This window comes from Panthera onca, chromosome B3, assembly GCF_046562875.1.
Source record: "Panthera onca isolate mPanOnc1 chromosome B3, mPanOnc1 haplotype 2, whole genome shotgun sequence".
In the NCBI taxonomy this organism is placed as follows: domain Eukaryota; kingdom Metazoa; phylum Chordata; class Mammalia; order Carnivora; family Felidae; genus Panthera; species Panthera onca.
Genome location: NC_138344.1, coordinates 99,377,563 through 99,405,346, shown reverse-complemented (window position 1 = coordinate 99,405,346; position 27,784 = coordinate 99,377,563). Strand labels below are relative to the sequence as shown.

At 42.9% G+C, this 27,784-nt stretch overlaps 2 protein-coding genes across 2 annotated transcripts in view; both read right to left on the bottom strand.

Annotated features, from left to right (window-relative positions):
- Positions 1-1,671: 1,671 nt before the first annotated feature.
- PTGER2 (prostaglandin E receptor 2) lies at positions 1,672-27,784 on the bottom strand. The gene is made up of 2 exons (XM_060619843.3): positions 18,096-27,784; positions 1,672-5,364 (listed from the first exon to the last, which is right to left on the bottom strand). Exons 1-2 carry the CDS (start codon positions 18,936-18,938, stop codon positions 5,143-5,145), a joined length of 1,065 nt encoding a protein of 354 aa, XP_060475826.1. The 5' UTR covers positions 18,939-27,784; the 3' UTR covers positions 1,672-5,142.
- The window catches only part of PTGDR (prostaglandin D2 receptor), a 60,727-nt gene continuing 38,227 nt past the window's right edge, over positions 5,285-27,784 (bottom strand). Inside the window, exon 3 of the mRNA XM_060619842.3 lies at positions 5,285-5,364. The gene's annotated coding sequence lies outside the window, so the exon portion shown is untranslated. The remainder of the gene's footprint in view (positions 5,365-27,784) is intronic.

Below are 27,784 nucleotides of genomic sequence, written 5' to 3'. Positions count from 1 at the left end.
ATCTTCACTGCATTCTCTGAAATACAAACTTGTCCGACAGGCTTATTATCATCATTATTCTTGACAGTTACCCAGAGTTAACAAATAGACACCATAACCCCCTAGCACCATGACCCCCACCAGGAATGAGCACTCTGAGTCAGCTGTGTGCAAAGAGGTCGGAGGTTCAGTGACCCACTGAACTGGGCTTCTAAGATCATATTAATCCCTAACCTCATTCACACTGACCATGTCCAGGCACTGTGCTGAATGTCCTGCGTGGACATACTCAGTGGAGCCTCAAAATAATTGAAGAGGTGGATAATTTTATTATCCTTGTGTTATACATGAGGAAACTAAGAGTCAGAGAGCTTAAATAATTTGTCTGAAAAAGCCTCAGCAGTCTGACAAATCTTTAATAACTCTGAGGAAATGCACAGTTTGCTGACAGAAAGGTTGAGTGTGTGCATCAAAGATAGCATGGGACCTGGTGGTAGAGGGGAGAGAGGGGATAGTCTGTGCTAGAAGGGTGCTCTGGAAGGGAATGAAAGGAGGTGAGTAAAGACAAGTCCCGAGGTAGCAGAAAGGGCAACATTGACAGATGGCTTGGGAGTCAAACTTTGATTTTTTTCCATTTCCTTAAAATGTGCTTTTTCCTTGTACATTTGTCAGCATTTAAAACTATGCAGAATTGCTGAATTGCTACATATACTCTTTCTTTACCATAGCTGTGTAGACTCATCCCTGCTATCTTAAATTTGGGGATATGGCCTGCCCTGTACTCTTAAGTTAAGCTTTTTCTAGAGTTTTCTCACTCTAGTGGTCCTTCTTAAAAATGGGGCTCCAGTTCGTTTCTAGACCAGCATACATGGTTCTGTCTTTGCTGTGCCTAGGCATAGCTATTATGCTACACTGCTGTGCAAACACGCTTTGGTCTGATCCCCCCCTCTCTTTCTCCAATTATATAAAATCACATGACTCCAAAGTTAGATAAATGCCGATGCCGAGCCACAGGAGAGCAGGGCTTGAGACCAATATTTTGATGAAGGGATCTATTTCCCCCTTTCATACAGACAGGGCTGATTCCTATTCCCCAAGCTTGCGAGAGGATACTTGGAGTAGAAGAGCAGGAAGAGGGGCTGCTCACTTTGTGCTTTCAATTCTTGTGTTGGTGTAATGAAAAAAAAAGAGAGAGAGAGAACATATTTTTAATTTAGTTATGCAGGATGGTCTCCACTTGCTCTTCTAAATCTGCTCTCTCCCGTAGTATGGCCTTCAGGGACTGCTTTACCCAGGCTCCCCTGACTCTGTGGATTACAGCTGGGTTTGGGCAATGGGACAAACCAGCAGAAGAGTAGAGAGTAGGAGGAGAAGTCTCCAGGAAGGGAGTCCCTTTGTTCCCTCCCTGCAATTTGCCAACAGCTATGCTTCCCTACTTAGGGCTACAGCTCCAGTTGGGTGACATCTCTCATAGTTCGCCTCCAGTGGCTGCTTCTCCCTTGTCCCTTCAGGCCTAGGGGTGGAAGAGTGTGTAAGGGACGTCCACCAACCCTTGTCGATTCCCTCTGTAAACATGCCTTTCATTCAACAGTCCTCAGTGACCCTTTGGAGTACGCCATCTCTTTTTACTGGAAACTTCACTGATTTGACTCTTGGCAGATTCTTAAAAAATGAAACACCTGGATCACAGAATTAAACCACCCCAACTGAACTTTAATAGTACATTCATTTTAGAGGGAATACAAAATGTAATTCAAGAAAATGTACTTAACAATGAAAGGAATTGTGAAAGATACCAACAAAACACCAAAAAAAGAGTAACTTTCTGAAATAGAAAATTAATGCCCAATACATGACTTTGGCCCCCTGTATAGACTATAACTTTAGTGAGCTGCTAGAATAACATTTATTTCCACAGTGTGTACTTAAGTTGATCACAATGCTTTGTAAATTAAAAAATCAATTATAATGCTGTTAGGTGATTGGAGGTATTTATAAACGTGTACTCAGAGAGGAAATCCAATGAAGTTAAGTGTTTGATGAGGCAGAAGATAGTCATCAATATTTAAGTTGTAATACCACCTGCATGCATAGGCACTGTATGTCCACACATACAAACTTCTCATTTGCAGAGAAGACTGCATCTCCATCTGTAAATGGCTCAAGCGGGGGCTCTTCCTAAATTCAGAAAACCATGAGATTTGGCTAAACGAAATAAATCTTTACATAAGTGCAAGCTCATTGTTTTCCCCTGCGTTTCAATGACACCAAAGTTTACCCCTGAATATATTGGGTTTTTTCTTGATCCAAATCAGAGCTGACATTACACGAACATTAGGACAACCCTTTCAAAGCGCACCGACATGAGCAGACAGGGGTGCCAAGAATGTAAGTGAATTACACTGAGACTGCAGTGATACAGATCGGATTTTCCCTGCTTGCCGCTCAGGGCTTACAGCCTCTGCCAGCATGGTGGTTTTGGGTTGGCGCGGTTTCTAGAGCTTTGTTCTGGTTCTACGTTGTCATGGGTCCAAACCACTTTGAGATTCAGGTCTTTTGGAGGCTTTCTGTATCTTCTATCAGATCTTTGGATGTTCAAGGCCGTAAGTTAGTACCAGAATTTTCCAGTTCCCTCTTGGGAAACATGACCTGAGGCCACAGGGAACTGGGAACAATTTGGCTCAGAGCAGACTACTCTGGCCCATCCAATTCTGGACGCCTAACGTCAGAGCTGGGATTCTGAAGTGAAAATCCGCCATAGTTTTTCCCTTTTCATCCCAATGACTGTCGGGGACAACAAATAAAACCTGCATCTTCTTTTATCACAATTCAATTCTCTGACGTACGAGGCTAAGCTCCGTGTTTTTCATTTAAGTTGAAAATGAGTCAGTAAACGTGAACAGATATGTCTGATGTGATGGGATTTTTAGAAAGGAAATATTTACCCGTCTAATTTTTTCTGTTACCTTTAAATTGCCATTAATAATAGGTGATTGTCTATTACACAGGATTTTTACATTTAATTCCTTCTGTGTATGTGCAAACAGAACAACAGGACTCAGCCATTTAATACAGTACAAGGAACAGGAGTACATCAGGAAACAAAGCTCTAGAAATCTACCAGTTCTTAAATAAATGGCTTAAACTTTTATATATTGGGACTCCAGAGTAAATCATTTTGTTCCCACTAGAGATACTATGTCCAACTATGCCTTTTCTTGCTTTTTGTTTGTTTGTTTTTTAAGGTTCTCAGGCATTATTTCAGAATTTTGGGGTGATGGTGAGGTGAAGAGAAGGACTGTAGTTAACATTTTCATTTGGTTTCATTTGGAGGAAAAAATAGTCATCTTATAAATCAATCTTTCATATTCAAAGTAACGTTAGAATTTTATGTTTAGGAATTACCCATGAGTATAATTATTAGTCCTGTTTAGAGCAATTTCTTAACTGCAGAATACTTGTTTGCAGGGAAGATTTATTTACATGTCCAGATTTCAGTTAAGTTAAATTTTGCCTGGTTTGTTTAAATCAGTATGAAAGCAAACCATTTATTTATTCTTTTAAAAATAAGAGCTGATTTTACATAGATTGTGTCAAAATATACTGATGCTAGATTGGTTTGGAATCACTTTAAGTGATCACCTAGTTTGATAACTACTTATAGGAAATGGTTTTGCGTAAGCAACTCAACGAGACCTTGGAAAAAACTGACATCCCCTTTTTGGTTTTTTATAATAGCTATCCTGTAATAACACACTGCAAAATAAATAAATAAATAAGGTGTTTCTACTATTCTGAAGATCATGCTGTAAGGAAAAAAAAGACTCGAATACCAAGTACTATACTGACTATTTTAACATTTAAATTACAATGAAACCATACTTCTAAAAACTTGCCAAAATAAATATAATTTTTCCACTTTTATCTCACTAAAAAATATATCTACTCTATAAACTGTTATTTGGGGGAACTCAACACTCTTCCATTTCTAAATTTTTGTTTCATAGTTTATTTTTGTGACATTTCAGATGAGTTTATGCAGGAACTAAGATGATTAAGCAGTGCAAATTTGCTGAAATATTTTAATGCCGGTATATTTTTATACCATGGCAAACATTTAGATTTAGAAACATATTAAGATATGACTCACTGTTGCATTATTTCCTATATAGTATGAGTCAAACCATGTTTCCTGGATAAAAACTTAGATGCATGAGTTTTGCTACAACAGTCACCTTATAAAGTAGATGTTAGTCACAGCCTCAGCATGAGCCTTAGAAGAGTTTCAGGGTTTACTGAGAATTGATCAGATTTTTCCATTCTTAATTCTAATACTTGGTTGCAGACATAGCCCCATAGCCTCTCCCTGGAAATAGAATGAAGAATATTAATCAGAATTAACTCTCTCAATAGCCTATTATTTCTTGTTGAGAGGAAAATTCCGAAAGTGTTCTTCATTACTGTTGGCACAACGGACATTATAAAATAAATAACCCGATACTTTGACACCCAGCTTCCGGAGGAGTAGTGAGAAGGTGACGTTAACCAGCTGAGCTTACTTACTCTTCCACGCATAATACTGTAGTGACGAGGGAGTCCTCCCACGTGCACAAATACGACACTACAAAGTGCCTGTGATTTCCAAATTCACTGGCCAAACAAAGGGTTTCTTAAGCAATCACAAGACACCAGGCGTGGTTGCTTCCTCGTATGGACTTCGTAGAGAACACATGTGAAGTTTTCTCTGGCCTGACTGTGCACCGTATGTTTACAGCGGCAGTAGCATAGATGATTGAAATCGAACACACAGTAACTACTTAGGGTTTTAAACAAATTACAAAACCACATATGCTCTCATTCAACAGGAAAGCTTAAATCAAAAGGCAACCGGATCCTAAATGCAGTTGGTTTTTTCTCAAAGGCCATGTAACATGCTCATCGAGGGCAGCTTTTATGTATTCTCCTGACACCTTCTGTGAAGTGCCTTGTCAGCACCTCTGTAGCACAAACTGCTGCTGAAACGTTTGTTTACTCTGTTTTATTAGGGTAGCTTCACTTTGTTTATAAACTAACTTTTTTCATTTCTCCAAGGAGCCATTTCAAAATGATCTTCCAGATGCTGGCTAACTAAGCACTTCTTAACTACTGTCCACAAAGGTCAATCTATTTACTGGCATTTGACTGTATAGAACAGGAAGTCTGTGCTGCATCTTGTGTTCTTAATGAAACCCGACAACACAGGACTGAACGCATTAGTCTCAGAACAGGAGGCCGAAGGATGGCAAAGACCCAAGGGTCAATTATTGAATTGATGGATAAAAATCTAAGAGCTTGGAGGTCCCACTTTTCTTTTCGGGAAGAGGTTTCATTCATGTATGCAAAAATCTGTAAGAAGCAAAAAGGAAAAATTATATTAGTTTTATGTTGTAGCAGTGGATGGGATTAGACGACGTGCAATTTCTTAAGATTTAAGAATGTGTGTGTGTGTGTGTGCCAGTAGTGGTAAAAGATAGGTAGCAGAATCTCATTCTTCCATGTTTATTCTTGACAAAAAACTCTGAAATGTAAGCATTGTCTCTTTCTGACAGATGAGGACGTGAACTTCAGGAAAGTTAGTAACAATATGTTACATTTATATCCAAACACTTAATCTGACTTAATTATCACAATTCAGGGAGAGAAGTCACCCAGAGCATGGGTTCTGGACATGGGACTGCCTGGCCTTGAATCCTGGGTCCATAGATAGCTTTGGGACCGTTGGTAAGAAAACATATCTTTGTGCCTCAGTTTTTACATCTGTAAAATGGGTGATAATGAAAACAGTACCTACCTCTTGGGTTTTTTGGGAGGATGACCGGAAGTAATATGTGTAAGCTATGTAAAACAGTGCTCACCCAGTAAGTACCCCACAATGTTAGTTGTCATTATCTCCTTCAGTGAGGACACCAAAGTGCAGAGAAGTCAGGTGACTTTCCCAAGTCCCCAAGGGCTGGTTAGTTGGTAGAGTTGGGACAAACATTCCAACTTCCTTGACAGCGAGTAGAGTGCTCAGCCATGTGCTACATTCATGGCTATAGCCTATCTTAGAACAAATGCCCTTAGAACAACCTCCTAAATACTGGAAAGCTGACACATTGGCTGGCCCATTGACCAATGTTTTCAAACTGGTATACCAATTCCCATCTGATTCCTCACATATTTGGGGATCAATGCAAGTTCTGGTCAGATTCAAAGGAATGGAACAGTACATGCTCCATGAAGATCAAACACTCCCACATGGCTTACTGAAAAGAGGAAAACAAAGGGAAATCACACCCGACTTTAAAACCAGTTCTTTATAATGCTATAGGGACTTTCTTACCAGGGGGAGCCTGTGAGTTAGAGAGCTGCGACTTCTTTCCTCCAGGCTCCTTTGCCAGAAAAAGGAATGTTTTTTTTCCTTTCCTCCTGGTACTTACTCTGCAGGCATCTGGCAATTGGATATACAAAGCAAATTGCAGGGATGGAGAAGAGTAGTCATCTTTGGGTTGCTTATGTTAGGACAAGAGCAGGAAGGTTTGGCAGCCAGAGCTGTTTATGACAGAGAATCTTGGAATAGGGAATGGAGGAAAGACTTGGCAGATGAGCAAGGAAAAAGAAGAATTGATGGTGGATTTCCCTGATTATACAGAGAAAAGGAAAGTTAGGTGGGAATATGCAACAGAGCAATACTTTTCTTGTCAGCCAAACTATTTTGGATGAGAAATAAACAGTACTTATATGGTATATCCAAGGAGCAATTTTGAAGATTAGAATTTCAAGATAATGGTGTACAAAAGTCTAGTAGATTAAAATATATTAGTTAACACACACACATACAACTGACATTCTGTCATAGAAAAATTATATAGCTGAACTTATGATCTAGTTTGGCCAAAGCATACGATGACCCTGAACTGGCTAGCCATAGCGGGCAGTGTAGACAGGGCTCAGCACTCTAGTGCCACACATGAAGATGAGTCAGGTTTTCAGTGGGGAATGACCTGTATCATAGTTCCTGATCTCATTAGAGAGCAATAGAGAGCAATGAGAAGTGAAAAATGGTTTTAGAGAATGAAGCAATTCTGTACTATTTGTTTCCTTTCCCTTTCATCCATCATACTGGGCAATTTTTAGAAATGCTAAAATTTGTATTTCATGAGGTGACCAAGATTTTGGAGGAGATAATTTCTTCTTTTACACTGGGAAAAGTGACATACTTTAGGGATCCTGAAGTTCATGATATAAGTTTTATCTTTTTTTACCTCACCATTTCCTTCCCCCACCCCCAACCCCCCACCCCCATGGTCCTCGTCTCTTGCCCAGAGCTCACCATTTTTGATGTTGTGGATCCTAGGTTTGTCTTTAATTGTAAAATATACATAGCATAAAAATCTACCATTTTAACCATGTTCAAGTGTAAAATCAGTGGCATTAAGTACATTTATATTGTTGTGCAACTATGTTGTTTATGTTTTTTTATTTTCTGTATATCAAGATGTTTTGACATTTTAAAACCTTTCTGGTTGGGAAGAGATTGCCTCTCCCCAGGGCTAGCCATTCTTTTTTTTTTTTTTTTTTTTTAATGTTTATTTATGTATTTTGGGAAAAAGAGAGAGAGAGAGAGACAGGGACAGAGGGAGGGAGGGAGGGAGGGAGGGAGGAAGTGGGGGAGGGGGAGAGGGAGAGGGAGAGAGAGAATCCCAAGCAGGCTCCACACTGTCAGCACAGAGTGATGCAGGGCTCGATCTCACTAACTATGAAATCAGGACTTGAGCTGAAATCCAGAGTTGGACCCTTAACTGACTAAGCCACCCAGGTGCCCCAGGGCTAGCCATTCTTCAGAGACAGCCCATGGCTCACCCAGGAGCTGTCCTTTGATATGCAAAGTAACCAAGCCTGAGCCCCTCCACGTGGTCCTGTATCCCAGGGGCAATATTCCTCTGGAGAGGCCCAGGCTGTCCTCGGCTCCTGCTCCTTCTGCCTCCCGATCTACTCTAGTACCTTCCTTGCGGCTCTGGTGTTGTGCAGTGTTTGCTGTATGATACAACTTATTTTCCTGAGCCTTTCCTGTGCTCCTCTTGTGGCTGCACCGGACTGGCCATCACGTAAAAGAACACAGAATAGCAACCATCGCCACCATCCATCTCCAGAACCTTTTCTTCATCACCCCAAACTGAAACCCTGTACCCGTTAAACAATAACTCCACATTTCCTTCTCCCTCCAGCCGATCCTAGATTTTAATGAAAGGCTGACACATTGGATATATCAATTAATAACGTTTCAGTGCTACTCTGAAATCAGCTTCCAAGGCTGATAGAATTTATACGTGTTTTTGCACACCTGACTAACAAATTTGCTATCAACAATCTAAACGAGTCAAGTTGAGTTTTGATTCCTTAGGATAGAGGCTCTCTCTACAGGGCTTTGCTAAGAATATAGAGTTTGATTTGGTACTTACAAGGTGGTATGGATCAAAATTAGTGTTCTTTACATTCCCTGCTCATGGATTGGAAGAATAAATATTGTCAAAATGTCAATACTACCCAAAGCTATCTACACATTCAATGCAATCCCAATCAAAATTGCACCAGCATTCTTCTCGAAACTAGAACAAGCAATCCTAAAATTCATATGGAACCACAAAAGGCCCCGAATAGCCAAAGTAATTTTGAAGAAGAAGACCAAAGCAGGAGGCATCACAATCCCAGACTTTAGCCTCTACTACAAAGCTGTCATCATCAAGTCAGCATGGTATTGGCATAAAAACAGACACATAGACCAATGGAATAGAATAGAAACCCCAGAACTGGACCCACAAACGTATGGCCAACTCATCTTTGACAAAGCAGGAAAGAACATCCAATGGAAAAAGACAGTCTCTTTAACAAATGGTGCTGGGAGAACTGGACAGCAATATGCAGAAGGTTGAAACTAGACCACTTTCTCACACCATTCACAAAAATAAACTCAAAATGGATAAAGGACCTGAATGTGAGACAGGAAACCATCAAAACCTTAGAGGAGAAAGCAGGAAAAGACCTCTCTGACCTCAGCCGTAGCAATCTCTTACTCGGCACATCCCCAAAGGCAAGGGAATTAAAAGCAAAAGTGAATTACTGGGACCTTATGAAGATAAAAAGCTTCTGCACAGCAAAGGAAACAACCAACAAAACTAAAAGGCAACCAACGGAATGGGAAAAGATATTTGCAAATGACACATCGGACAAAGGGCTAGTATCCAAAATCTATAAAGAGCTCATCAAACTCCACACCCGAAAAACAAATAACCCAGTGAAGAAATGGGCAGAAAACATGAATAGACACTTCTCTAAAGAAGACATCCGGATGGCCAACAGGCACATGAAAAGATGTTCAACGTCGCTCCTTATCAGGGAAATACAAATCAAAACCACACTCAGATATCACCTCACGCCAGTCAGAGTGGCCAAAATGAACAAATCAGGAGACTACAGATGCTGGAGAGGATGTGGAGAAACAGGAACCCTCTTGCACTGTTGGTGGGAATGCAAATTGGTGCAGCCGCTCTGGAAAGCAGTGTGGAGGTTCCTCAGAAAATTAAAAATAGACCTACCCTATGACCCAGCAATAGCACTGCTAGGAATTTACCCAAGGGATACAGGAGTACTGATGCATAGGGGCACCTGTACCCCAATGTTTATAGCGGCACTCTCAACGATAGCCAAATTATGGAAAGAGCCTAAATGTCCATCAACTGATGAATGGATAAAGAAATTGTGGTTTATATACACAATGGAATACTACATGGCAATGAGAAAAAATGAAATATGGCCTTTTGTAGCAACATGGATGGAACTGGAGAGTGTGATGCTAAGTGAAATAAGCCATACAGAGAAAGACAGATACCATATGGTTTCACTCTTATGTGGATCCTGAGAAACATAACAGAAACCCATGGGGGAGGGGAAGGAAAAAAAAAAAAAAAAAAAGAGGCTAGAGTGGGAGAGAGCCAAAGCATAAGAGACTGTTAAAAACTGAGAACAAACTGAGGGTTGATGGGGGGTGGGAGGGAGGGCAGGGTGGGTGATGGGTATTGAGGAGGGCACCTTTTGGGATGAGCACTGGGTGTTGTATGGAAACCAATTTGACAGTAAATTTCATATATTAAAAAATAAAAAAAATAAAAAAAAAAACTAAAAAAAAACAAAAAACAAAATTAGTGTTCTTTAGATTTATCTTTTTTTTTTTTAACATTTATTTATTTTTGAGACAGAGAGAGAGCATGAACAGGGGAGGGTCAGAGAAAGAGGGAGACACAGAATCTGAAACAGGCTCCAGGCTCTGAGCTGTCAGCACAGAGCCCGACGCGGGGCTCGAACCCACGGACCACTAGATCATGACCTGAGCCGAAGTCGGACGCTTAACCGACTGAGCCACCCAGGTGCCCCTAGATTTATCTTCTTTAGAACACTTTCAGCCTCTCATGGAAAGTTTCCTCTTGGCTCTGGGTACTGTGATTCTGGGCTACTTTTCTACTGTTAATGCAACTCCATCGTGGTTTCAGAATTTGGGGGCAAATGCGAACTTTATTTGGTTGTTCACTGAAATCACCTGAGGACTGTGTTAAGGCTACTCTGATGGCTTGCTCCCACCCCCAGAGACTCTGATTTAATTAATCTGGGCTGTAACATGGGTATCCCTCAGGTTTTTTAACCGCCCCCCCCCAACCCCGGATGATTCTAACATGCAACCAAGGCTGGGAACCACTGTTTTAGAACCTTTACCCAACCCCTGAAACAGCTGAAAATTATTCATTTATCACACTTAACAACAAAAGACCCATCAGTCAAACAAATGACGTTAGCTTCCAGAATTCAGTTTGTGATCATTACTATACAATCTGATTTTCCTTTGGAAATTGAACCCTATGTGGATAGCAGTTAATATTTACTGAAGACTTATGTGTGCCAGGCATGGGGCTAAGCAATTTGTAAGTCTCATTCTGTTTAATCCTTACACAAACTTGCAAAATATTATTATTCCTGTTTTAGTGAGGAGGAAATCAAGGCCTAGTAGATTAGTTACCATGCCCCAAGGCACCCTCCAGGGAAGTAGGGAAATCATGGAGGAGCCACACTCAAGCAGTGGGACCAAAACCCTCCTTTTAGCCACTACACAGTCTGCCACCTTCTCCGTAAACAGCCTGTGATACAAAGGCTCACGTGAAGTTCACAGCTAACCGGTTACGGGTTTGTAAGAGGCTTGTTTGCAAAAGTGTTACAAAGGTTTGTGGGTATCGCTGCTCCTGTCTATATAGTTAAAAACCACAGCTATAGCTAAGTAGCTACTTGTCTTTCTTTGGGGCTTTTTTTTTCCCCCCTTCATACTTTTTACTGTTAAACTGCAGGCAGAGACTGTCATAAGTTTACCTGCCTTGTGAAAGACATTAGGGTATCCTGCCTATGGTTTTGTATAATCCATTCTTTAAAAAACTTTTGGTGTCCACTATACTTCCAAAAACTTTTTTTAAACACAGAATTTTTGGGGGGACGTTATTTTCCAGGCATATGATGTTTTAAAGAAATCCCTTCCCCCAAACCATAGGTGCTTTGTGGTAGAGGGGACAGGAGCCTATTTCCCTAGGAAGACTGGGGCAGGGATATGGCTCCAGTACTAAAGAGTGTTCCCTGCCTTGTGCTTCAGGTAATCCCGGGACTGGACCCAAAAGAGAGTTCATGCTAAAGTTTGGAGCTCTGGGCCTGCACATCCCAGGGTGCTGGCCCTTAACTCTTCGAGAAAAGGACAGACACTGTGGAACATCTACCCCGAACTCCTATAAACACAAGATTTTGCAAATGATTTGAAAGTGATCCATGTGCTGCCCGTGTTGTGCAAGAAGAACCCTGGTCTAGGGGAAGTTCTGGCCCTCCCCGCATGCACTTTCCCTATCCCCGGCCCTTCCCATCACCCATATGTCCTAACTGCAGAAGACTTAAGCCTAGTGTTCCGTTAGAAGGGGCAATTTTAGGCAGCAGATTATTCTGAGAAAAATGAAGCTTGGTGTATCTTGGCCATATAAACTGAGGCAAAGTGGATGTGAGCTCAAGATAAGGGAGGGGAATGGTGGTCAGAAACCACAAAATAGAGGACAGGAGAAGCCACGGAAACCGAGCCGACCAAGTTGCAGATTAACTGGGTCTTAAGCCTTGGTGGAAAGAGACTTGCTGTCCTCCTGAACACTGTGGGGAGATGAGTCCCTCACCATTTCTATTCTATTCTATGCTATGCCATTCCATTCTTTTTTTTTTTTTTTTTTTTTTTTTTTACTTAATACTGTGATGGACTCTTGACATGCCAAAAAAGAAATACACCATCCCTAAAGCTGTTTTTCTATAAAGTGAGGGCCTGGCCTCAATTATCTGAAAGAGCAGTGATGACTAACTTAAAGGGTGTAGACATAATGTGCAGCTTTTCTTTTGGGAGAAGAACTATGGCTCTTGCTGTCTAAATTTTAAAAATTCAGTGTAATTGTGTCTTTATTCACAACCACCATTTTGTAATGGTGAAGGAAGAGGTGTCAAAAAACATTACTTTAGAGGAACATTCTCTTTTAAAATAATTTTTTTAATGTTTATTATTTTTGAGAGAGAGAGAAAGAGAGAGACAGAATGTGAGCAGGGTAGGGGCCAAGAGAGAGGGAGAGACAGAATCCGAAGCAGGCTCCAGGCTCTGAGCTGTCAGCACAGAGCCGGATGCGGGGCTCAAACTCACAAACCGTGAGATCATGACCTGAGCCGAAGTCGGATGCTTCACCAACTGAGCCACCCAGACACCCCTAAAGGAACATTCTCTTAAAAGGTCACATGTCTTAAAATGATTTCACTAATCCCCAAACACATCGTTGGTGATGCATAAATGATAAAGGGATTTCCAGCTGTTCATGGATAGAACTTAAAATATTACCAAACAAATTCATTGTGGTTATGCATGAAGAGTTCTGAGATTCTTTCATCCTTACTAGCATTGTGATATTTTGCACATACGTAATTGACAAATTTCATATGTTTTACAACCCCCATTCATGTTACATTTTACATAAAGAGTTCCAGGAATGAACAGAAAACTCCAGTACTGTTTACTTGAGTTTGCTCTGTATTTTGAAGACCATATTTCCACTAATCAGACTGCCTAGAAATTATAGCCCTAAAGAATTTCTAAAAGATGAAGACATTATTTTAGAATGAGCCAACGGTTCACTTTTGAAACTTCAGAACTGAATAATATATTCTAATGGCAAGTGGAAAGCAGTTTAAAATGACCAGCAGTTATCCACAGCTATTGGGAATGTAGGGACTGAGTGGCTTGATGTGGGCTGGAAATTAAAATACAAACATTATCTGAGGCAAGATTGGAGGTCTGATATATTTTCTGTGTTCTGTTCCATTTCAGGAAGAAAGTTTCTATTTATCTCTGTGAAATGATGACAACAGCTGATCAACATAAGGAGGAATTCATTAATTTATACACTATCCCTTTAGTACATAAACAGTTTGGAATATGTTGTTGGTCCCATGCATGATTTCATATTAGACAGCCAAAATAATGTCATTTCCTGAAAATACCATGTTTGTTTTGTTTTTTTTTTTTTATCACGTAAGAAATGTTTTATGTGTACCAACAGAAGATTTTATGTGAGGGGTAATCTGATTATTTCTTAATTTAGACCAACATTTATATTAGCCAGTCTCCTTAAATCTCCGTCTCAGCCTTTTAATTCATAGGACTGTGGAGAAGAAAAAAGAAACCGCACACTTGGCCCCAGCTCCTTGATCTGGCATGCAGAAAAAGGTCTTTGCCTTTTATTTTTAAAGTGAACAAGTTGGAATTGAGACAAAGCGGTCCAGATATTTATAACGTCCATACCATTCTTTTGTGAAAAGTTGGATGAATCTTCTCATATGCAACCCCTGAAATGAGTACTTTCTCTCTGCTAGTACTGTGGCTAGGAGGACAGGCTCTGTGCTTCAACTGCCCGGCTGTGAACCCCAGTTCCAACACTCCCTAGCTGTCGGACCCAGGGTAAGGTATTTGCCTCATCTGTAAAATGGGAACAATAATACTATCTATTTTACAGGTTGCTGTGAAGATAATAAGTTAGGTATGTAAAAATTAGCACTCAAAAGGTTAGCCATTTTGATGTTGATAATAATGATATTTGAGGGTTGAGCTTGACTTCATTACAGGGTGCTGGGCATTTTACATTTTGCTAGTTCCACTTCCAACCTTTGGAAGTCCTAGACTCATGTTCTCGGAGCAAGCAGTAATTCTAACCTGCCTACACCTTGGGACAATGGCTGACATAAATAGTTCCAGGTTTCCTAAATTCCCCACTCTCCTCCCTCCTGGCATGCTGGAAGAGGCTGGTGCCCCACTGGATACACAGCTGTCAAATCTCCTCTCTACTGGGCCAGTAGAGTGGTGTGGCCCGCTTTTGAGGGACACAGAAAGCAGCTCTGTTATCCCGAGGAAGGAGTAGAGATAGAGTAGATTGCTAGTACTTTCTGGGGACACAAGGAAGACAATTAGTTGGGATAGCTCATTCATAATCGCTTTACATTGGTTACATTTTGAAGTGATAATATCTTGGATATTTGGGGTTAAATAAAATTGATGAATTTTTACCATTTCTCTTTACTTTTTGTTATTTGGCTAATAGAACATTACAAATTCCATATGTGGCACAAGTGTATTTCTATTGGACTGCATGTGTTCTGTTAGAGGAACAGGAGAACTTCTGAACGCAATCACAGGTCTTTGCCTTGTCCCGGTTAGGATGCGTGGAAATGATTCCTGCCTTGTATGGGAGATTGGTGTAGGCCATTTCTGACCACAATTTTCGTGTGGGCCAAGTAGACAAAAAGGACATGAGCAGAAGGTGCCCCCCAGGGCCCATGGCAAGCATTCTGAAATAACAGAATGTATGCACCAAACAGTAGCTGTGATTTTTAAATCATCAGATAAGCTCTCCATGAAATAACTTAAATCAGGATACTGCAGCATTTCATAAGGTTTCAAGTGCTATGTAAATGAAAGGTTCTAACAAGCACCAATAATCTATTGACAAAGCAAATTAGTGAGTGGTCAATGTAAATTTCCTTATTCAAAGATGGCTTGAGGGGCACCTGGGTGGCTCAATCAGTTGAGCACCAACTCTTGACTTGGGCTTGGCTCACTCAGGTCATGATCTCAGGTCGTGGGATAGAGCTCTGAGTCAGGTTCCATGCTGAGCATGGCTCCTGCTTGAGATACTCTCCCATTCCTCTCCCTCTGCTCCTCCCCCAGTTTCTCTCTTTCTCTCAAAAATAAAATAAAATTAGAAGAAAAAAAAAGACGACTTGATACTTCCCATTTAAGGTACAGTTCAAATACCTGTTTGGGGCCTAGTGAGTTACCTACACTTCATCTGCATAACTTGTCATGTTAGCCCCAAGGTGAGAATCAGTGTCTGACTTTCTGATTATGTTCACTCTAGGCTTTTTCCCTGTTCTTTGGGAATCTTTGCCATGCATACATGCAGAAGCAAACCTGGATAATATTTGCTGATAGTATCAATGCCACTATCATAAAGTGCCCTCATAATCCTCATCTGGTGTCCCCAACCCATAAACAGGCGATCTAAATAAAAACACAGCTTCAAAGTGAATCTCCTACTCCCCACTCCTTCTAACCGGACTTCTAGGCTCTAAGCCCCTTGCATCCAGCAACTCTGGAGCAGTCTCTGGCTTAATAGTAAATAAAGGGGGAAAATAAATTTTCATATGAATATGTGTATGTATACACAGAGGGCTTGAAAATCAACATACAGCAATAACCGAGATCTCATGATAAAAGGCAAATTTATTTGAAAACGGGAACCTGTTGAAAATCACTGCTTTTATCTTTTATACTGTTTGTATGCAGTGGATTAGTCATGATCAGAGGAGAGACCTTTTCCTCCTGCTGTCTTCCTCTAAAGGGCTTAGGGAATAACAATCCTTTTCACAAGCTTGTGGTCCCCTCTGAGCCCATTCCCAAGGTATTTAATTGGCTGGGAAGGGGTATTTTTATATATATATATGCACTCAAAGATCACAGAGGAAACTCCAAGAACTGACCTCCCAATTCGCACCAGGCCAAGACCAACACTGCCCACATCAGAAAGGGTTTATGGCCTCTGAGTTGTATTCAAAGTTGCTTAGTGGAACTAGACATTCTTTCTCTCAAAGACACATGTTCTGCATATTAGTCCTGACCCCCCCCCCCAAAAAAAGGTGATTTAATTCCTATTATGCCACCAGACATTTCTACTAGTAAAACAAAAGAAACGCATAGAAGCCATGTCAGTTTCTATATCACAGCCTTTCTGTTGCACAAACTCCCTGGTTCAGGGTGGAGTGGATGATGTGGCCTCTCGTGGTCCTACTTCATTTCAGAAGAGGGCACCTTTGTGTAACTTATTGATTCAGACCAGTTTCTGCCCCAACAGAGAATGGGGTAGAAGTGTGAGGACAATGGGGACCAGAGAGAAGAGAACATAGCTATGATTCCAAGTTAATTTAGGGGGCAAGGTGTCCTTTTCCACCCTGGAGGATGAGTATATGCAAGTAATCAAAAGCAGTGATGGAGGCGGGAGTAAGATAAAGTCACTTCTCTAGCTTCTACAGGTCAGACCTGCTATTGGTAGGCACTATCCATCTCTTCTTTTCTCCAAGATGGTGCCAGGAGGGAGTTATGGCCAACTGCTTACATCCTTCAGGGTCAACCTTGTTCTTTTTTTTAAACTTAAATATATATATGTATTTGAGAGAGAGGGAGGGAGACATAGAGCACAAGTGGAGAAGGGGCAGAGAGAGAGGGAGACACAGAATCTGAAGCAGGCTTTGAGATGTCAGCACAGAGACTGATGTGGGGCTCCAGCCCACAAACCATGAGATCATGACCTGAGATGAAGTCGGGGCCTTAACCAACTGAGCCACCCAGGCGCCCCTCAGCCTTGTGCTTTTGAAGACTGGGAAGTGGCGCTGCGAAACTCCCAGTCCCCAGCTTCCAGCATGAGGCCAGTGCATGCTCAGACACATTCCGGGCTCTGCTACCTGTTCCACCAGAGGAGACTCAAACTCACAGCATTATAGAGCTGACTGCTAAGCCTGCACCAAACCAGGCCAGCACCCATCCCTGAACCTAGGCACCCATCTTCAGTTCCCCAGGCAGCCTCTGGCCTGCTGGGTCATGGCACATGCTGTACATGCCTAACTCTCCCAACCCTGAGATGGACCAGTCATTCCTGTGTGTGGCTTTGTGCTCATAAAGCATATGACTCTAAACTGAAGAACCCCTGTAGATATTTCTGACAGTGATATGAAAAGAATACTTTGTAAGAGGGTACAAATGCCTTCTTTAGAGGAACTGCAAAAGCTTAGTGAGGGGTTTCTCCAAGCAACCAACTTTGCCTTTAATTAGCATTATGGACATATTATGAGGTCCACGTTTTTTCATGGCCAGAAAGAGTTACATCCCCAATAGGTAAACTGGGAAACTTGTGAACTGTTTGCTGAACTTTTATGACAAGTAATGAATGCTCTGACTTTATCAACAGGGACCCTTCTCAATGGCAGCTGGAATGCTGTGGGTTGGCCACCACATTGTGTGTTGGGAGAAACAGAAGTCAAAGCACAGAGAACACAGACCCATGGGTAGGAGGTACAGGAAGGTGACCTGAAGCTCAGGGAAGTCAGGTTGTAACTGATACCCATCCAAAGGTGGAGGGGGCTGCCTCCTCCACAGGCACTGAGCCAGGCTAGCAAGGCTGGGGTGGGGGTGGGGGTGGCTTTTAACCCTCTGACAGTGGTCTGGGCTGGCTTAGTGGAGGGTCAAGGCTCCCTTTCAGGGGACTGTACTAGGTGTAAGAAACACTATAGCATAGAGTCAGCGGGTTAGGGGAGCAGGGAAGTGGGGTAAAGGTGAGAAGCCAGAGGAGAAGGCTCTAGGCCTCCCTAGGACCTATTCTTACAAGTCGCAAAAGTGAGTCAGAAGGCTGCCCAGAGCCGGGCTATGGAAACCAAGTGGCTTAACTTACTGTGAAAGGCAAGGAGCACACAGCAAAGGTGATGGTCATAATAGCCAGGAGAATGAGGTGGTCTGTCTCCTCCGCCATGGACAGCCTTTCCCCTCTCCTGCGGGCCCCAGGGGCGTCCCGGCAGCTGCCCAAGGAGGGCCCGCAGCGGCTTCTCCTGCTCCGACGGTGCATGCGGATGAGGTTGAGGATGACGCTGAAGTTGCAGGCGAGCACCGCGACGATGAGGAGGAGCAGCAGGGTGGCATACAACTGCAGGTACGTAGTCTGGCCGTGCTCGATGAAGCACCACGTCCCGGGGCAGTACTGGACGTACTGCCCGTAGTTCAGCAACGGCAGCGAGCAAAAGAGTAGGGAGACGGCGTAGATGGTGGGCAGCACTGCCAGGCCGCTGCGGCGCGTGACACGACGCTGGTAGAAGTAGGGGTGCCCGATGGACAGGTAGCGCTCCAGGGCCATGGCGAAGAGCATGAGCATCGTGGCCAGGCTGAAGAAGGTCATGGCGAAGGCGAAGTAGGTGCACGCACGGCTCTCAGGCGCCAGAGCCACCAGGGTCTGGTTCCGAGCGTAGGAAGCCAGCACCACCGGGCTGATGAGGCAGGTCCCAAGCAGGTCGGTGAACACCAGCTCTGTCACCAGCACGTGGAACAAGGAGACCGAGTTCCCGCGTCCCGCGCTGCGTCCCGCGTCCCCCCGCCAGCGGCGCGCCAGCAGCGCCAGAGCGATGAGGTTCCCCAGCACCCCGGCCGAGAACATCACCGAGCTGATGGCCGGGCTTTCGCCGGAGGGGAGCCACTGCCGGGACCCGCAGTCCTCGGGCCAGGAGTCATTGGAGATATTGCCCATGGTGGAGCGCCGGCAGGAGAGGGGCGCCCTCCTCTCCCGGCTCGTACCTGGGAGGAGGAGGGTCTGAGAGCGCTCCCGCACGCAGAGGGAAAGGGGGAGGGATCCAAGTCCAGAGCCCCCTTCCGGCCCCCAGCGCGCCCAGGGCAGGCTCGGCCCCAGGGCTCGCGTCGCTCCGGGAGAGGCCACTAGGCTGCAGCATCCGGGCGGCGCTCAGGGCTCCTCTGCCGATCCGGGCTCCTCTCGGCCGCGGCCCCGCGCCCAGGGGGCGGCCGCCACCACTCCGCACCTGCCTGGGGACGGACTCAGAAGCGGAGTCACCGTCCCCAGGGCTAGCGCCCGCAAGCCGCCCCAGAGGTGGGACGCGCGCGTCCCGCCCCGTGGGGGCACTGCGAGTTCACTGCGAGGTCCTCAGCGGGGAGAGGGGAGGAGACGTCCCCGACCCCGAACGCCGGCCCGGCCCGGCCCCGCGGGCGCTGGGCTGGAGCTGCGCTGTGGCCCCGCTCCCACCCAAACCCTGGGGAGTGGGTGCTGGAAGCCGCACGGCTAGGAAGCGTTGAGCCCAGGCGGGGCGCTGGGAGCGAGAGCGGGGCACTTGTGGGGTGTGCGCAGAATTCACGGAAGGCGAAAACGGGAAAGCAAGAGTGACTCACCAGACAATGGAGAAGTTAGGAGGACCAGTCCCGGCCGTGTGCATAAGAAGGGAACAACAGACCCTAAAGACAGCTTGCAGTAAGATCAGTGTTCTTTTTCTTTTTTCTTTTCTTTTAACATTCTCAGGAAGATAAGCCAAGGGGCCGGGACCAAAATTGGGAGGAAGTTGAAAGTACGCCTGGTGGGTGTGAGGAACCGAACCAGGCGCGCCGCTGAGCTGCCTGTTGCATTGTCGGCTTTGATTCGGTTGCCAGCATTTTGCCTTTTTCTGTGTCAACACCAGAACGGCTAACCACTCGTTTCAGCAAGCAAGCAAGAATGAAAAGAAAAAAGAGAAATGTTCCTGATGTGTGGAATTGTGTTTGTGAACACAGCTGGAAAGCACCGCACGGCGGCTCTGCACTCAAGATCGGCCCTGAGAGAAAATGTTGCTCAGGATTAATCTTTTCATGTTAACTGTGCAGAGCACATTTGGAAAGACCCATTCCTGGTAAAGTGTATTACTAAGTGGCCAGTTATAGAAACTAGGGCTGACAAACGTGTCACAGTTGCAGACTCCTGAAAATGGGCTGGTGTTTAAAACAACAACAACAAAATCCAATTTGATGGTCGAAAAGGGGTAATTCTATCCTGTGAGGAAGGTCATAGTCACTTGGGGACAGGAGGAAGACTGGGAGGTGGAAGGATCTGCATAGGGAACAGGCAAGGGGAAAAAGTCGTCACGGTGGAAGAAAGAAAAAATTACCTGTTGAAGAATACATCTTACCACAGCCTGCTTGCTCGCCATGAATATGTTAGCTCACCTTGATACTTGGTCTGGGAATTGGAATGGAGATGGGGCTCCCAAAGGACAAGTTCACAGGGAGTCTATTTTTCTCAAATAAGGAGTTCAGCAGTCACAGGTAGGTGGGCCTCTCAGGACCCACCTCCTTCTGTTCTCCAGCCCTTCGTTCCTAGCATACCTATGGCTTTCAGTCTACATGTTCTTTCCCCATGTAGTCACCAGTCAGGATTCAACCAGAGAAAAAGAACCACTATAAGTGATGAAGAATGACAGATTTATTGTTAGGCACCAGATCTGTGCTGTTCAACATAGTAGCCACTAGCCACATGTGGCAATGTAAATGAATTAAAATGAACTGAGAATAAAAATGTAGTTTCTCGGTTGCACTAGGTACACTTCAAGTGCTTGATAGCCACATGCATGTGACTAGTGGCTATCGTTGGGCAGCTCATATACAAAACATTTCCATCATCACAGAAGTTCTATTGGAGAATGAGGCATCAGACCTTACATGATTGTGGGAGCTCATTGAGAAGTCTGTTCAAAGCTGTTTGCGGTCTTTGATTCTAGTGTTGAATGTGAAGTCACCATAGGTCAGACAGAATGGCAGTCAGGGTAGAAAGCTAGACCTGGATAAAAGCAAGTACAGGCTTGGAACCTGCAGGGGCTAACTGGAATTCATGAAAAACTAGAATCCTCTAAGACAGACTGGATTTGTGTGTGTCCCTCACTACCTCTGACCTTGGTAACAGGCATACTGCAGAAGAAGCTGGCATCCTTCATGGGGCTGCACATGCATTTGACTTAGGACACGGAGAAGCTGAAGGAGGAGACCCACCAGCAAGGTGAGCCAGCAGATGAGTGACAATGTACTAGAGACACCACTGTGCCTGGAGCCCTTGCATTGTCCTTCAGAGCATGAAAACCATAGCTGCTGCTTCGCCGCTGCCCTCTCCATCACATACAGCACTTCTCTTGTGGCTAATGCTAACCTTGAAACCATGCAGAATTCTGAAGAACAGATCCTGCTCAGCTGAGTTGACCCAGTATAAAGCTACCACACTTCCCCGTGGGTCCAGGCATGAAGTCTGCATTGAAAGAGGAGGGTGAGAAAGAGGCAGCTCCTGTGAGCTCTCTCTCTCTCTCGTGCCTGTTTCTTTCATCAGGAAAGTTAGTTTTCTAGAAGCACCTCAGTAGACTTCCCTTTGTGTCTCTTTAGCCAGAACATGGTAAATTGGCCACTCCTTAGCTCCATAGGAAGCTGAGATGAGGGTATTGGGCATTTCCAGCTTCTTCCAGAGTAGAGACAGGCAGGGGAGAACGGGCTGAGAGTGGCATTGGGTTAGTCAGACACTTGTCCACTGTTGTGCACAGTGCATTCCCTACTATCCCCTCTGTGGAGCCTGAAAGGAAGGGCAAGAACACCCATTCCAAGTTGCACCCATTGCATTTGAAGAAACTGAGGCACAGAAAAGTTGATGATCTTACCCAAGGACATACAAAGTTAGTGCAAAGCTAGGAGTATGGAAGCCAGACCACCTCAATTACATTACAGACCCCTGCATATTGCACACATTGTCCATTTAAAGCCAGAAAGGAGTACATGGCAAGATACCCATCCTCAATACTGCATTAGAGCTCCCTGGCAAATCACCCAACACAATTTAGATGTTACTTTTTGCCTGACATATTGGTGAAATTTGAAAAGATTACACATATCCAGTATGACCAGAGAAAGAGAGAGAGAGAGAGAGAGAGAGAGAGAGAAATGGGCTTACTATTGGTGGAAGTGTGAGTGTGGCTACAGCCTTCTTGGTGAGAATGGTCTGTTAATTATCACAAATTTTGAATATGCTTCAGCCCAGAAATAATATTAAAGAAATGTACTGCCTCAGGAGACATAATCTGACAAATACACAAAGTTATCATATACGCACAGCAGAAAGAATGTTCGTTATTGCAAGAATCTAGAGGACTTCCATAGAGGACTTGTTTAATAAATTTTGATATACCTATGCAATGGATTATATAGTTGCTGAAAAGGATGATATGAATCTGTAGTTCTTGATAATGATCTTTACCACATATTGAGTTAAAAGCATGTATATTATTTCATTCATATAAAATGATATGTATAAGCATTTGCATAGAGCAGCATCTAGAAGGATGTTCAGCAAAATGTTAGTAGTAATTTCTCTGGGTAGTACTTTTTTCTTCATGCCTGTTTGTTTTGACTGATTTTTCTATAAATATGTATTACCTTTATATTAGGAAATGCAAGGAAGCTGCGTTAGAAAAAATTTTTGAGAAAAAAATCACTGGAGGAGACTGTCCTTTCTACTTGGCAGAAAGAAGGGAGTTAGACGCTAATGTTTTAAATTATCTTCCAGTTCTACTGTTAAGATCTTGCCAGTTGTTTGAGGCTGATCAGGAAGAGTGGAGATGTATCCTTATATTTTTCACGAGGATTTTTGCAACTGTCCTTATTTGAAGATTGGAAATAATCACGCATTTCACACCATTCTAATAAGATGGTACCCTGCCCTACTTCAAGTGACTGCTTTGACATTAGATTTTTGTCATCCCTTAACACAATTCTGTCATCACCAGGAAGTCCCTGTCTTACAAAGGTGGAAACAAAATGTCAACCAAAGGGTCCAAAAAACCAAAAAAAACAAAAAACAAAAAACCTCAAAACGCAGTTAATAAAAACCAACTTTGAGATAGGTTAAAAAAAAATTAAAGGTAACTAACTATAAGTGGGCAGGTAGAATCTTAGTGGAGAAATAGAAACTATAAAAAAAAAAAAAAAACGGAGTGGAAATTCTAGAACTGAAACAGCAGCTTGTATTTGGCAGAAGAAAGAGTGAGCTTAAAGACTAATCACCTCTGGTCACCCTGCTTTCCATGTTATCATTACTTTTGTGCTCACTGGAAATATTCACACACTTTCCATACCATTGCAAGGCTTGCCCCATTTACCTATCAAAAGATGCATGGGTTTTCTGTGCTCTCGGATACCTCAAACCTCTTTGGGATCTGGGGTGCAGGGCCACATTATCTAGGAAACTCCAGTGTTCACATCTAAGCTAACTCTTTTTCTTTTGAACTTCCCCTTCTCTCTTTCACAGCTTGTGGACCCAGGTGGGGAAGAAGTAGGACAACTTTACTCTTCCTCATCTCTGACCTAGGTCTCCTCTACCTAGGTCTCCTCTACTCCAGTCTTTCAAAAGTCCTAAGCCAAACATTGTGTTCTGTTACATTGTTCTTTCTTTGAGGCAGTTAGCATAGCACACCCTAGCTGCTGCTAAAACTAGGCAAAGGGCTCACTTATCAGCCAAGTACTGGGCAAAAAAATTCACAGGTTAATATGTCAAATTGTAACATTTACATTCACCTAGGTGTGTGTATGTCCGAGGCTTGGTGAGACTTATTACAACCTCATAGGATTGTTTGAGAAACAATTTGATAAAGTCTTTGCAAAACCTGGGTCAATACAAAGTGCTTTACAAACGGATGTAGGAGTACAACAGTTCTCTTGTCTTTAGACGGGAAATATCACAGCTGCTTATTAGCTCCAGGAGTTCGATCAAATGAGTCACTCCAATAATGTCAGGAAGGTAGATTGCCTGTGATTCTTATTTCTTGTCTAAGATTGATAGAGAACAAAGAATCCAATATAGTAATGAAAATTCTCTTTTCTGAGAAATGTTGCCTTCCAAGGACAAAACCAACTACAGGGCAGAAAACCACACATAACACAAGAATAAGGCTATAGTTATTCAGCTTGTTTGTATAACGTGGCAACTCATTACAGAAATTTTGGAAAAATTAGAAGGAAGCAAAAAGTCATCTATGAATGTGTATCCTTTGAAAATGACCACTCTTAACATTTTGATGTGTTTCTTTCATTTTTTATTCTATGCATTTTTTGTTTTCATGGATGTGATAATATTGTATCTAAATTTTTCTGCACTGTATTTTTAAAAAACTTAAAAGTAGGGGCACTTGGGTGGCTCAGTCAGTTAAGCGTCCGACTTCAGCTCAGGTCATGATCTCACAGTTTGTGGGTTTGAGCCCTGCTTCAGGTTCTGTGCTGACAGCTCAGAGCCTGGAGCCTGCTTGGGATTCTGTGTCTCCCTCTCTCTCTGCCCCTCACCTGCTCATGCTCTGTCTCTCAAAATAAATAAATCAACATTAAAAAATTTTTTAAAAAGTATAAAGTATATTGAATAGCTTATATTACAATATGCATTAAAGGCCTTTAAAAATGTCCGTGCTCTGAGATCCAGAAATTGCACTCTAGAGATCTATAACCCATTATTTATTCATTCAGCAACAATTTATTAAGGCATATATTTACTGAGGCAGCACAGTATAGTTTTCAGAGCAGGGGTTCTAGAGTGAGATTGCTTTGGTTTTAAGTTTTTATTTAAATTGCAGTCAGTTAACATACAGTGTTATATTAGTTTCAGGTGCAATATAATGGTTCCGTACTCCCATACATCACTTGGTGCTCATCACAAGTGCATTCCTTAATCCCCATCACCTATTTCACCCATTCCCCACCCCTCCCCTCTGGTAAACATAAGTTTGTTCTTTATAGTTAAAAGTCTGTTTCCTGGTTGGTCTCTCTCTCTCCCCCCCGCTTTGCTCATTTGTTTCATTTCTTAAATTCCACATATGAGTGACATCATATGGTGTTTGTCTTTCTCTGACTTGTTTCACTTAGCATTATTACCCTCTAGTAGATCCATCCATGTCATTGCAAATGGCAAGATTTCATTCTTTTTTATAGCTGTATAATATTCCATTGTGTGGGTGTGGGTGTCACACACCCACCACATCTTCTTTATCCATTCATCAATCGATGGACATTTGGACTGTTTCCATAACTTGGCTATTGTAGATAATGTTGCTATAAACATTGGGTGCACATATCTTTGAATTAGTATTTTTGTATCCTATGGATAAATATTTAGTAATGTGATTGCTGGATCATAGGGTAGTTCTATTTTTAATTTTTTGAGGAACCTCCATACTGTTTTCCAGAGTGGCTGCACCAGTTTGCATGCCCATCAACAGTGAAGAGGGTTCCCCTTTCTCTGCATCCTCACCAACAACTATTGTTTCCTGTCTTGTTAATTTTAGTCATTCTGACTGGTGTGAGGTGATATCTCATTATTTTGATTTGCATCTCCCCGATGATGAGTGATGTTGAGCATCTTTTCATGTGTCTGTTCGCCATCTGGATGTCTTCTTTGGCAAAATGTTCATGTCTTGTGCCCATTTTTAATTGGATTATTTTTTTGGGGGGGTGTTGAGTTTTCTGAGTTCTTTGAATTCAAATTTTAGTTCTGTCATTAGGCAAGTTATCTTCCTTCTATGCGTCTCAATTTCCTCATCTGTAGTATGAGGATAATAATATGACTTACACCTTTAAAGGCTGTGGTTGAACCGAGGGCCTGGCCCATACGAAGCACTCAGCAGGTGCCAGCTGTTTTATAATAGAGCCAGGTCCTGAGAGATGCTAATATAGTCCCTGCCCTAAAGAAGCTTATAATCAGATAATAATAATGAAAAGACTACCATTTTTTAAGGGCTTCCTATATCCCCCAAACTGTTGAAGGCTTCATACACATTTCATTAATTTTTATAACAATTCTATAGGAAGGTTCACAGAGAGCCTTGTTTTAGGGAGGAGCAAACAGATGAGGCTAAATACTCAAAGTTGTAAATATAAGAAGTTCCTTTCATTACCTTCTATACGTTGGCTTTAGGAACTAACTTAAATGTCAAGTAAAAGGAAGTTATGTAGGGGCTCCTGGGTGGCTCTGTCAGTTAAGCGTTAAGCATCTGATTTTGGCTCAGGTCATGATCTCGTGGTTTGTGGGTTCGAGCCCCGCATCCGGCTCTGTGCTGACAGCTCAGAGCCTGGAACCTGCTTCAGATTCTGTGTCTCCATCTCTTTCTGTGCCTCCCCTGCTCGCACTCTCTCTCTCTCTCTCTCAAAAATAAAACATTAATAAAAAGGAAGTTATATAAACACATTAGGTGTATCTATTCAATGAAGTATTACACAACTATTTAAAAATATACCTCTGCATTCATTGACATGGAAGGTGTCTACAATGGTTAATGAATGAGGAGACTCATACAGTTATTTCTGTAAAAATAAACACTTAAACCAAGATATAGTGAACTTTTCATAGAAAAATAGGTTCCAGTATGTTCTCCCCACTGTTATCTCTTTTATTTTATTTTAAAGTAATCTCTACGCCCAATGTAGGGCTTGAACTCATGACCCTGAGATCAGGCTGCGTGCTCTACCAACCGAGCCAGCCGGATGCCCCTCCACTGTTATCTCTTTCCACAAAGATTAAACTTCCTTATTCAAATTCAGTCCTATTAAAGGGTCAATGCTCAACTTAAGAATAATGTTATCACCTTAATAAATAATATTTAAAACCTATTATATCAGTTATTTATCTCTGTGTAACAAACCACTCCAAAACTTAATGGCTTAAAGCAGTCATTTTATTTTGTCACGATTTAGTGGGTCAGTAATGTTGGGCTAGATGGATTTAGGTGGTTCTTTGCTGGTCTGGTCTGCCATCATTCTCGTGGCTAATGCCATCTGGTGGCTAGACCGGGGAGTGGCTGGTGTAGGAGGACCTGGCTTGCAGGCTTTATCTCATTTTCCTAGAGTCTAGCCTGAGCTGGCCCCTGTGGTGGCATGGTGTTCCAACAGGGAGCAGGTGGAAGCTGTGAAGCCCAGACTGGGAGGTTCACAGCATCATCTCACCATGTCCTATTAGTCCAAGTCCCAAGGCCAGCCTGGATTCAAGGGCTGGGAAATAGACTCTATCTCCTGACTCCTGATGGGGGAATGTGTACACAGGAAGGAGGAATGACTGCAGCCATTTTGCAAACCATCAGCCACTTCTAGTATGAACTCTATACTATATAGCTACTATTTTAACATAATCGTTTTATGTTAAGATTAAAACAAATAGTGGGTGCCTGGGTGGCTCAATCGATTGAGGGTCCAACTCTTTCTTTTTTAAAAATTTTTATTTATTAACTTTGAAAGAGACAGAAAAATGAGCAGGTGGGGGAGGGGCAAAGAGACTGGGAGACAGAGAATCCCAAGCAGGCTCTGCACTGTCAGCCCAAAGCCCAACACGGGGCCTGAACGCATGAACTGTAAGATCAAGACCTAGGTTGAAACCAAGAGTCAGACACTTAACCAGCTGAGCCACTCAGGTGCCCCGAGGGTCCAACTTGGGATTTCAGCTCAGGTCATGATCTCACAGTCATGCAATGGAGCTCCACATCAGGTTCCACGCTGAGTGTGGAGCCTGCTTGGGATTCTCTCTCTCTCTCTCTCTCTCTCTCTCTCTCCCCCTCC

What these genes read in the sequence shown, in the direction of transcription:
- PTGER2 (XM_060619843.3), bottom strand. Translation starts at nt 18,938, where the DNA reads ATGGGCAATATCTCCAATGACTCCTGGCCCGAGGACTGCGGGTCCCGG. An exon ending in TGTGCTCCTTGCCTTTCACA is followed by an intron (nt 5,365 to 18,095) that starts GTAAGTTAAGCC and finishes TGCTTCTTACAG; the next exon opens with ATTTTTGCATACATGAATGA.